The following is a 13,028-nucleotide window of genomic DNA, read 5'->3' on the forward strand; positions in this document are numbered from 1 at the left end:
TTGCCAGCTGTACTCATGCGCTACATCCATTATTGCGGATTGCGAAGATGAAACTGGTGACGAATAGTAGCTGAAGCAGTGGAGAAATACAAGAAAATTCAACTTTATATCATGTAACTTTATATCCATATTTATATAAAGCTGCGACCAGCAACCATTCATGGAGAAGAAATGCTAGTAAAAATGTCGACCGGTCGTGAAGAAACATGCAAAAAAATCTCTACTGAAAGCCACGCACGACCTGCGACCGGTACAACGCCACTGAAGGTTTTTGAAAGAAAAGTCAGTGAAAATTCGTCCAACTTCTGGTGTCGGAAAGAATTACAACATATCCGGCTGGAAAAGATTGGTGGGAATTACCATGTCACGCATGCGTGTTTAAAACGGTCATGACCAACTCGAACGACGCCTAATACTAAAAACCCACGGCGAAAATTGAGTCGTACGACCGGTCGTGTAGCGTGCTCATTAAAATCGTTGGTTCATTTTGGGGAAAATTTAATTTCACATGAGCTGTGTTTTCTCCCAGGTTTCTCTCACAAGGAAGCTACACGTAATAGCTCGTCACAGTGAACTCTAGCTGAATAACAGTAAACAAGTAAAATAAAAAAATAGAAAAACGGTCAAAAAAGAAATTAATTGACAGAATAAACTAAAACAAGTAAACAAAAGCAAACAAGTAAACAAGCCAACAAACAAACAACTGCTACGGAATGGTCCGCCTCTCGAGGACCATTTCATTGAAGGTGAGTCTAGTCTGTTTCATAAAAGTTTCATAATTGATCCGTAAGTCGTTTGTTGGTTTGCCTTTTTACTTGTTTGTTTTGTGTATTCTATTTTTTTTCTTTTTTGACGGTTTTATCTATTTTTTTTTATTTTTCCGTTTTTCATTTAACAGTTTGTTTTCAGTCTGCGTTCCCTGTGGTTTAAGTATCGGTTTGCAGTGTTTGCAAAAGTTACTTGTCGGGAGCGTTCGGCTGCTGCGGGCGTAGCCATCACCGAATACTCTCGACATATATATATATAGACGGAGTAAATTGATGTACGATTTATATTAACCGATGCCTTTTTGTTTGTTCATTTATAATAAAGTTGTGGACTACATACATCCTGCAGACCTACAACATCATGACCTATCATGGAGGCACAGGCAACGTGATATCGATGGGGTCAAGGGTCAGAGGTTATGCTGTAATCCTGCATGTTGAAAGATGGAGGCTGCCGACGATCACATAAAGGAACCTGGTGATTTCGACGAATTGCCAGGTGCCTCGGACACTGTTCCGTTAAGATACTGGAAGAGAAAGTATACCGATACTAAGAAAAAGGAGAGGAAGCGTTTGCGGGATAAGAAACAGGCCGAACGGCGTATTCGCATATCATTATCAGCCGCCGACATCAATCGTTGGGCTGATCTGAAGACACAACTCGGTTTGGAAAATCATAGAGACGTGGTGACATTTTTGCTAAACTGGTGAGTCTGGTAGCACATATCTTTGTCGTTGGAATCATTTTCTTATATATATATAACCCAGTGAGACCGCTTTCAGAGGTACGGTGCATTTGCCATTACCAGATCGGAAAGTTTACTGAACAGTGCACGGTTTCAAATTTCACATCCGTTCCCGTCAGCGCGCCCATCGTGAAAATAGGAATACAATATCTAACCTCTTAAAGGTATTACATCTATTGATCTCGAAAATAAGAATGTTAATATTTTGTTCATGACGCACACAAGAATACTAATATATCATTTTTTGAAGAATAAAATAAATGGGCTGTGCGCAAATGTTTAGATATGAGAATCAAAATATTGCAAACAATGATAAGCTGATTTTTAGATTCAAAATGGCCGCCATTGAGACCATGGGTTGACTCTGGTGCAAACAGTAAACTTCCGATTATTCATCAAATCCCCGAAAAAAAACAAGATGTGCGGAGATTTCTCTCTCATTTCAAGTTGCAAACATAATTAACTCAATCTGTAGACTAGTGAAGAATTTTGACATCTTAAAGTTCAAAATTGTGTGGGTAATGTGGATTGTTGAACCTCTACATCTAGTAACCCAATTATCCTTTGAAGTTCATATTGTGCATCAGGTCAAGTTGATTAAAACCAGTAAGGCATAGCATGTCCCATATTTTAACAAGAACTTGAATATTTTGCTGACCAAGCTGCAATAATATACCATACCAAGTAGGTGAAAATACACAAATTTGGCTCAGCATCGCTTTTTTACTGACATCGCAGGTGAGGAACTGATTCTAGCAGTATTAGGGGTAACACTTAAAGACCCAGTATCTACATCGTGATGCACTTTTCTTTCACAAGATATCAAGAATTATCTACCATATTTGCTCTCGCTTGCTCCATATTACATCTATTCAGCTATGTAATGAGTTGGTGTTAACATGACCATCTCACATTTACCTACATGTACAAGTTGCATGAAAACTTTGGACAAATTCAAACAACCCTTCTGACAGCTAGTGCCCCATCAGAACTAATATGCTTTCACTGCATACTAGCTGCCTGTTTAAAACTATTGACTTTATTTCAGTGTCAGCCAGTCAATACTTCAGAGTCAGTCTATCAGAGTTTTTTTTGTACTGCGATACAATAACACAATGTAACATTAGTTTTGAATTTAACAATACGACAAAATTGTGAAAACACTAAGATAATGGGCACACTATAGTTTCAGCAATTTAAATTTACATTGAAGTTTAACTATCGGAGTTCCAAATGTTACACATGTAAACTTCAGCTGTTATAGCAGCTGGAATGCTGCCATAACATAAAAGCTATTTAAAGCATTAACATTTATTGCCAAGTCTGCCAGTGAATAAGCAAGGGTCAGTGTATCATTCGATAAGAATCATCTAGAGATTAAGAATTGTGGACACTTACAGTATAAAGGAAGATTAAAATACAGGCCAAATTTCAAGACAAGGGACAGCCAAGAACAATAAACTGTTAATGAATTTAGCATGACGGTGAATTGGGAATTATAATCAATCAGAGCAAACTTTGTTGATTAGTAACTTTGGACCAAGAAACTCCTCTACTAAAGGCACTGCTCGCGACCCCTAGGATCACCTTTGTTCTTGTCTGTAAGAGGATTATGGAGGTGTGATAGCCTTTTGTTTTCATTGAAATTGTAAACTGGTCAGTGAATTTTCTGATGAGACAATCTGGTGCATACACATGCCTTTAAGGAAGAAATTTGGGCCAGAATGCATTTTATCATTCCAAAAAAATGATTTCAGTGTTTATGTATGCACAGTTTTTGTCAATTTTCAGCCTGTGATTTATTGGAATAAGCCATTCTTGCCGTATTTTTTCATGGAATTAAAAGTATTCAGTTTCCCTCTCATCTTCAATGTCATGTGCTGATGTTTTATTTTCCCATTGTCTTCAGGTTTGAATTGACATCACCTCATCCGGTACTTGCCAATGATGTGCAACAGTTGATCAAGTCATCGTACCCAAGGCATCTTAATGTAGCAACAGACACTATCAAAAGGTAACTTAAAAACTTTGCCAAAATTTTATCTAATATTATTGGCATATCCACATTTCTGCATGTTAAACTTGATAATGAACTGTGAGGTGTTGTTTATCCAGTGTAAGCAGACAATGCTTGTGGTATTTGCATATGTGCTGGATGTTTCTTGTATTTTGCAACAATTTGCAGCAATCTTTCATGGGCTCAGTGAAGGAACAGCTGAATGCACTACAAGTACTATACAGCTAGGCAAATGTGAAATGTTTACATGTCATTATTTCAGGAGTGCTATACCGGGATTTAAGGTACCGAATCATTATGGTCTATGACCGAATGGACACTTCAGATTGTTAGTTTTGTCTCAGTTATAGAAGTCCTAAAGCCCAATAAAGTATATATTTTCTGAAAACCCTGATATAGAGAAATCCGACAGTGCACAATACACAGTCATTATTTGCATAATAGTCAAATGATAAGTGTTTTACTGAACTTTCCAAAAATCGGTTTTTCCTCCCTTTCGCAAACACACTGGATGAATATATATACCAGTTGAAATTTATGCATTGACAAGCCAGGCTTCAAATCTGTGTCTCCGATTTTTTGTCAGTCTCTGTTCAAAATATATGGCGCGGCAATTACAATTCCTTGAAAAGCACCTTAGTCTGACACCTTTAAACCTTTTCCTGCCAGACAGTATCACTTCCCCATCAGCCAAGTCAGTAAAAAGCGGTATTGAGCCAAAACATGACGTATTTTCACCCACTTGGCTTGGTCTGTTATAGCATTTTTAGTCCATAAATATCAATTTTACAGTATTTATGCTTTTAACACTAAGCCTTCAAATGTCCAACATTATTTAAATCACCATATGCAGGGCTTGACAATTCCTATCGCCCGACGCCCGGGACAAGTGAAATTTACGTTCGGGCAAGTCAAAAATAAAATCTGGTTGCCCGCCGGACAAGTTGTTTATACAACTTCTGGCGCAATCAACGCGAACCTAAGTTGCGGTTTGTGCACGTGTCGCCCGATTTGCCTTGTCGTTCACACAAAATAAATGTCAATCACTGACTTTTTTAGATACAATTGTGACGTTCTTCTGCGATTTACTTGCCGACTCACACAATGTTGCAATTTTTCGATGATCGACATGAAATTGTTTCATCGTCCAATTAAAAAAGTCGCTTAAAATTTGGCGTAAACAGCATTTCTTTGTTGTATGCTGACTGCTCCGCCCCAACAAATTAGGTAAAAAATTGCAAAACCCAATCATATTGCTTATCGGCGATCGACCGTGCAGTACTTCAAAATCATTTATGCGGCCTCGCGAGGTAGACGAACATTGTTGGCAGATAGTTTGTGGAGTGATCGCTGTAAATATGAGTATTTTACGGTAATATTTCCACTAACGCAAACAAGGCATTGTGCATTTTCGCGAGCCAGAGCGTAATTTCCGCTCCGCAGACCTACGCAAAAATCAAGCAAAGTTGTTGCCGTAAAGAGGCACGTAGTTTACGACGATGGGCATTGTGTAACTCTGAGAAACGACGTTGTGATGATTTACGACGGCGCCACAAGGGCCAGCGTGAGTGGGATCGTCTGAGAATTGACGACTCGATGTTTGAACTGTTCAAAAGATCTAAACATAAGCGTTATGATGAGGAAAAACGCCGTAGATGTAGATATGGAAATCACAGTGGCCTTGGTTGAAATATGACGGTTCCAAAATGTTCTGTACGTCGTGTCTCAAATACCCCACCATTGCCAAACCATGGAGGTAGGAAGAGACTACCTCCATGGCCAAACCAAGCGAAATGCTTTTCTTGACGGATGCGACATGTTTCGCGTTGAATCGATAAGGTCACACGAGTTTAGTCAACCGCATTTGGACTGTTTGGTGCATCGCAGATGAGATCGTGACGGGGACAATGATTGTGGAAATTTTGTGGGTCCCGCTGAGCCCGATACGGTTTCATTTTGCCAACACCTCGAGTGCATGCACTCGCATGCGTAAACCGAATGACGATGAACAGCGACAGAAACTGACAATCTTTTTACGACGGCATTTATGCTTGCCAAACACGGGAAGCCGATGTATGATATGTACCTTCAAATTCAATGTTAGCCCTGCGTACAGGTCTGTGTGTTCCCGGCGTTATACGGCCTCTTGTGGTGGAGGCCGTATAACGCCGGGAACACACAGACCGTACGCAGGCCTACTTCAATGTAAACTTTTGAGAAAAATCGGCGTCAACATCGGCGAAAATTACCAAAATAAGAAAGCCCTGAAAGCCGCTACGGAATTCGTCGCAAGTATTTTGGTCTTGATTATTACAAATGGAGGACAAGTAAAATTTTTGAGAGGACAAGTGAAATTGAAAATCCACTTGTCCGACGGACAAGTGAGCTGGAAAAAAATTTGTCAAGCCCTGATATGGAATATGTTATGTTTCATTAATCTTGACCTGATGGTGAAATATGGACTTAGCAGGAAAAGGGTTAATAGTGCATAACAAAAAAACAAAGGCGTATAAAGGAAATCCCAGACACAGATTTGAAGAATATTACCAATGCACAAATTTCAAATGGAAATCTTGCAGCATGTTCACTAAAAGGAGGAAAACCGATTTTTGGAAGGTTCAGCAAAACACTTGTCACATGACTATTATGCAAATAGTTATTGTGTACTGTGCATGGTCGGATTTCCCAAATCGAGGCTTTCAGACAAAATGTACTTTATTGGGGTGTAGACATCTAATTGAGAAAAAAATGAAAATCTGAAATTGTCCATTTGGTATGTCGCCACCTTCAGTTTAACAAGAGTGCTGAAATTGATAATATACTGTGGATAATGTTTGTTTTGTTCTGTTGTGATACTGGTGATTCAACATGTATTTAATACTCTTCACTAAATTAGAACAACTTTTGGTCTTTATGCAAAAGATTTTAAAAAATGGAGAATTCAGTTTGGCCAGTCAGTGGATAAGGGTTACTGGTGTTATTTTTTTGTTTGGTGGAAAACCATGCAGAAATTGCTATTTTGCTGACACGTGAAGTTTGCTAAAATAACCCTTTTCCTGCCAAGTCCATATTTCACCACCAGGTCAAGATGGTTAAAATTAATGAAACACAACATATTCCATATGGTGTCTTTTAACATAATACTGAATATTTGAAAGCTGTTGAAAACATAAATACTGTAAACTTAATTTTATTTGGACTAAAGATGCTATAACAGACCAAGCCAAGTGGGTGAAAATATGTTATGTTTTGGCTCAATACCGCTTTTTACTGACTTGGCTGATGGGGAAGTGATACTGTCTGGCAGGAAAAGGGTTAAAATACCAATAGAAGAAAATGCTAAATTTAAATGCTTATAATGAAATTTATCAAATTAAATCGCAGTTAAAGAGCCAAATAACAATAGATTAAAGCAAACTAGAAATTACTGCATCACAGTGTTAAACTATTTTTCACAAGCACAAAAATGAAGCAGTCATCAACACCTCAAGTATTCTGCACAGTACTGTGTTTCATGCAAGAAGTTAATTTATGATCCCTAGTCTGACTTTGAATTCATTTTACAAGTAGGAAAAACTCCTCTCTCTGCTTTTCATTCCATCAATCAGGTCCACATAACCATTGAGAACAATGACATTTGGCCAAACCATAGTCGTGAAATTTGACAGGGTTAAAACATAAGCACTGACCATTTTACAGACTTCCCTGTATATTAAATCATATTATGCATAATTCAAGATACATGAATAATATTCATCCATAATGAGTCATTATTACTAGTCTGGTCCCCTGCCCAATTTCTACCACTGGCTGTGCTGCTCACGAAAATAGGGTCAGGTATGGGTTATTGTAAGCATGGCTATCATTAGTCAATAGTATGAGTGCAGTGGTGCATTTAATTTATTTCCAACTTGGAGCTACCTTCGAATTTAGGTTTTGTTTGCCTATGGAGTAATTTTACCCACATGGCTTCCGGAATTAAGCATCCTACATAGACATTAAATGAAAAACGAAAAGTCTCTTATTTTTTGAGTCACTTCTGTACATGTGTAAATAGGGATAGTCTGTCATGTCTGAGAAAAAACAGACGATAATCGTCATTTCACCACTAACTGCCATCATTGAAGTACAGAGTCCGAGACTTAAGAGTGAAGCCGTGCAAATAACTTCAGCATTCGATGTTTCACTGTCCAATTTCCAAGCTTGTCACTGTACAAATGTGCTGATCACATGATCCTGTCAGATGACTGTGCTCACTATATATGCAGTCAAAATTCTGACTGAAATGGTAGCCCATACCTGACCCTATTTTCATGAGCAGCGCAGCCAGTGGTAGTAATAGGGCAGGGGACCAGACCATCATTATCACATGGATTCGCATACCAAAACAGTGCTTATTAATAATTACATAAATGAATACCAATATGTGTATGTTGTACAACAGCCATTACAACCATTATCCACCATTATGGTTAACATGAGAAAGATCTTCGGCAAAGTGTCCTTGAATAACCCTGTTCTGCTTTCATTTGCAGTGTACAATTTGGAGCTGATGATGTCGCCTCTGAAGAAAGAACCGGAGTGCAAGCTGCAGCAGCAGCAGCACCAGTAGCAGTCCTCCCTGACATCGAGATCCTTGAATCCACAACCATTTATCACAGAATCGATGCAGAGGAGAGGCAGGAAGGAGACATACAGACTGACAGTGGCAGCTCAGATATAGACGTGAGTGACGTACAATCCAATGCAAGCAGTGAGTATGGGAGAACATCTGGTCAGCAAGAAGGGACCTACTATGTTTCTTCTGAGGTGAATAAGGATTCATGGGTCAACAGTCAGGACTATGAGCAACACAAAGATGATAGACACACTGATGATGGATTCATTCAAGCAGATAGTGCAAGACAACATTCTACAGAACTTGAGAAGGAGCGAGATTTTGTCAAAGGCAGTGGCACTACTTCAACGTCTTATTATAGCTCAAAAAAAGTGACAGAAAGAGAGCAGCTGCATGATACATCTTCACAAGATGATGATGAAGGAAAAATCGAAGACAGCCATGGACACGACGATGACTCTGATGAACAGGTTGTTACTGAAGATCAAAATAGTGACCTCCCTAGTGAGGGCGCTAATCCAATGGACGATGCTAGTGAAGCTCTCACTGGAAACCATAGTGAGGGCATTGTTCAAATGGATGTTGTGTCTGCATCTGGAAGGCCACGTAGGAAAGCATCCCTGGGAATAAATAAATTGCTGTCACCTTGGTGGAAGAGCGAGGAGTTTGGGTGCAGTGTCAGTTCTGGCTACAGACATAAAAAAACAGTAATTAGCAAAGTGAAAGGGAAAGTCTGTCAGAAAGTCACCCCAGAACATAATTATGCTTTTGGTGGGGATGTGGATGACAGAGTTGTCTATGTGGAAGATGGAGGAAACAGAAAGAAAAAAGAACTGACCAGACCTAGCAGGGAGTATGAATATTTGGATGTATTTGAAAGCAGCTCTGGTGAAGATGATGATGACAATGACAAAGATTTTCTTCCTGAGGAAAAAAGCCCGACTGAGAAAGATCACAAGAAGCATCGTAAATATGAGACAGAGTCAGAAGTGAGTGACGAAGACGAACTCAGAGAAAATTGTCAAAGTGATGATGAACATGAAGATGGTGTTCATGGCAACAGATTAACAGAGGAAGACCTTGTCACTCAACTGAAGGCTTATGAAGAGCACATCAAACGGTTACCAAATGGTCAAGACGCGTGTAGATTGTGTACACAGAAGTTTAAGACTCGAAGTAGAAGAAGCCTACTTCATCATTTCATGTTGCACAACGAAGGGGAACTTAGTTGTCGACTTTGTGGTTTTGTTGCTGCTACAAAAAGTGGGATGATCTCACACAGGCTGAGTCACGGTGATAAAACCGTTGCTTGTGATCTTTGTCAGTACACCACCTATACAAACAGGGCATTAGAAGCCCATAAGATCAGATCTCACACACCAGATTCAGAAAAGAATCTTGTGTGTACCTGGGAAGACTGCACCGAGAAATTTGCCCTAAAATGTGACTTAAGGAAACATATACGCTCACATTCTAACCCTGGGGGTTTTGTCTGTCACATCTGTGGCAAGGTGTTCAACTCACAGAGGAGTGTACGTATACACATCAAGAGTGTTCATGAGAAAGACCCTGATGAGTCCAAAATAATCTGTGAACTGTGCGGCAAGCAGTATGCTCGGTCCAGCGCACATGTTTTCAAGCTGCACATGAGAAAACACAACAATGAAAAACCATTCAAATGTAAATTCTGCGGCAAAGCATTTGTCTCCAGCCAGTTTGTCAGGGATCATGAGCGAACACATACTGGAGAGAAGCCGTACACATGCAAGCACTGTGATTTCCGCGCTGCCAAACGCGCACAGGTCCAGTCACACATGAAGACCCACACAGGTATCAAGCCATTCAAATGTAACCTATGTGAATATGCAAGCTCCTGGAACATTCAGTTAAAGACCCACATGAAGGCACACGGCTCCCCTACTGAAGCCTCATGTCTCATCTGCAGAATTGCCTTCATTAATCAAAAATCTCTGAATATTCACAACAAGAAAACCCATCTGGCAAAGAACAGTTACTTTGCTGAAGAAAGCGCCCCGCTTCCTCAACCAGAGTGCATGAACCTCACTACTACAGACAGGTTACAATATTCTACAGAAGGTGACAGTGCAGAAGGCGATACACTGCCAGTAGGGATGTGAATGGACTGCACCCGGGTTTTGACTTCAGTTTTCATGTGCACCGTGAAGCTTGTTACATGTTGAAAATTTTTCTGATAGAGGCAAGTCTTCTTTGGTTCTGCTCAACAGTATTCATAATGCTACACATTATGAAGAGTTTTTGTAGGGTGTACATCACTAAATGAAAGGCAATTAAGTTTAAAATTTTTAAAAGAGAGGCTAGGATATGCTCACCTTAATACTTTCTTAAAGGAAATTTCCACCGCAAGTTGTGTGGTACCATACCAATGAATACTGGTACATGTATTATTTTGTGTAAACGATTCAAACATTGACTTTTCAAGTGTCAGTGAGGATTTGCCTCTCCAACTCAAAAACCTAATGATGTCTAAGATGCGTGATTTGTGTTCTTACTCTCATGAAGTGACAGAGTTAAACTTACTTTGAGCAAAGTATTAGTGTAACTTTCACATGCATGAAATGTATTGCCTCAACCCTTTTACCACAATGGTTTGGCCCAGTTCCATAATTATCTTTGGTGAAGTTGGACCTTTACACTGGGAAACAGGGGTGAATGAGCTGAGCTGTGTTCATTCATTCAGTTGTGAGATATATATTCATTTTGTCAAATGAGAAATATGTTAGCATTGTGCTGACAGAAATGTCTAGAGAATTTTCACTAGTCAGACCTGTGCATCTCAAAAATTAAAATTCTTTAGGCAAAGAGTAGAAACCTGTATGAGTCCCGTCAAACGGGCATAGAGGGCACACTTCATATTAAACTGGCTTAGAAGACAGCCGAACAACTTCAACTTCAATAACATCTTAAATCACTTCCAGTGTTTCATGTGCAACAAGTTATAATTCAGCTGCACAGTGTACCAATCCTAAGAAAGAAATGTATATGTAATCATAGTAAAGTTAGACACACTTTGTTTGATATACACACAGTGCAGATAGTAGGTACAGTTATCTATGTAGCAGCCACACACATAATATCAACACATACTTTATCCATGTTGTATAGTTTCTCACAGTTTCAACTGATGTATTTACTACATGTCATCTTAGCTTGGCCAGTCTTTTCATGCACTCTATGTATTGATAGAACAGTGACAATGTTTATATGCAGTGACTTCCAGTTTTAGTTCTGTTGTCCTATGTTCATTATATGAACCATACATCATGTACAAAATACACACTTTGTAATTCATCAGATGGGCAGCTCGTTAAGATATTCAAAACTTGTGCCATATAAAGAGAACAATAACTCTATAATGATTCAGCTTTGTTTTCCGTGTTTTATCATATATTCATTTTGAAGGAACACAGGTGCTGTTCATGTCTTTTTCTGAGTTTTGTTTTATTTGAGAAGTCAGTCATGTAGTCATCAGCATTTTAAAATTGTGTTAAATGGTTCATACCTTCTACATTGTATATCGACATAACAGATCAGAATTTCATCACATCATGATTTCCGGTACCTACCAGAAATGTATGCTAATTGGCTGACAGCCATCGGACCAGACCAGAAACCTCGGCATGAACTTGAACTCTTTACCAATAAAAAAACCTTTGTATGAAGTCTGATAGGGTGACATGCAACATTCCACATAATGTGCATCAATGATATTTGAGTTCAAGACTGATTTTAAAAAAATATGGCATGTGTGATTGATATAAGAAAACCTTGAAAACAGCAGGTCTGGTCCTCTAGCAGAAGTCTAGGTTAATGCTTGTTATGTCAATAGTTTTACTTACAAATGCTAGAATATCACTTGATATTATTTTTTGTCATGTATGTACACCTAGTACCTGTGAGCTGAGGTCTTAGTTGCCATGGTAGCAGAATCATGTTTGTAATTGTCTTTCACATGCATACTTCACCATTGAAAGGCATGTGAATAAATAAACGATGAAAATCTTTGCTTCTGGGATACATTTGTAAAGTCTTAAGAGTGTTAACTGTATCGGTTTGTGTTTCATTTTATGAAATGAATGCTATAATGTGGATACCGTTGTATGTCACAGCAAGTTGCCTTTCATGGCAAGTGACATTTACTGTGTTCATACTGCTTCTTCCATGAGATGGTGATTAACACCTGCACTTCTCAGTTTCAGCTCTTTTCACAAGTAGTTCTTCAAGTATTTTCATTTATGAGTGAGTCGGCAAAAATGGCACATCGTAGTTCACCATTGATTGATTGTAGACCCTCTCACTCCAGGGTCTATGAGTTGATGAATCATGACAGTAATTGCATACAATGTATGATATAATGGCTGCTGTTTGACAAAAATTTGATCGTATGTTTTCTACGTCGTGTACTTCATTGCTGTAACTGGTGGCAGGGGCTCCAGATATGTGATTTTTATTATCTCACCATAACTTTGATGATAACAAAGTACTGTTTTTGTGAATCTTGCACTTGTTTTTTTTACAATATTGCAAAACATTTCAGACAAATAGATAATTTTGCAATTCATGATAGAAATGTCAGATCAATCAGAATCAGTTGAATTACTTTTGTTTTAATGTTTGAAGAAAGCTGGAAAAGTTTTATTATGTTGATGCAAGAAACCAAATTCGAAGACTGATTTTAATTACACAAGTTTATAATAGTATAAAATATCACTAATTACAAAACCAATCTTTTTTGGGCTGTAACTATATGCATCAAAATGCTAGACAGAGAACCAAAAATCTCAGTGCTATTTTTATGACACAGTAACTTGTCATCCTCCATTTTCTTAATTATTCATGAC

The 13,028-nt window shown here is 38.6% G+C and overlaps 1 protein-coding gene across 1 annotated transcript in view; it reads left to right on the top strand.

Moving 5' to 3' along the window:
- Nucleotides 1–1,182: 1,182 nt before the first annotated feature.
- LOC139130803 (uncharacterized) overlaps nt 1,183–13,028 on the top strand; it is a 12,591-nt gene continuing 745 nt past the window's right edge. Inside the window, exons 1-3 of the mRNA XM_070696593.1 lie at nt 1,183–1,474; nt 3,423–3,527; nt 8,066–13,028. The exon at nt 8,066–13,028 is cut by the window's right edge and continues 745 nt beyond it. Coding sequence (XP_070552694.1) covers nt 1,212–1,474; nt 3,423–3,527; nt 8,066–10,286 — 2,589 coding nt within the window. The 5' untranslated portion in view covers nt 1,183–1,211 and the 3' untranslated portion in view covers nt 10,287–13,028. The remainder of the gene's footprint in view (nt 1,475–3,422; nt 3,528–8,065) is intronic.

Source organism: Ptychodera flava, chromosome 4 (genome assembly GCF_041260155.1).
Source record: "Ptychodera flava strain L36383 chromosome 4, AS_Pfla_20210202, whole genome shotgun sequence".
Classification (NCBI taxonomy): Eukaryota; Metazoa; Hemichordata; class Enteropneusta; family Ptychoderidae; genus Ptychodera; species Ptychodera flava.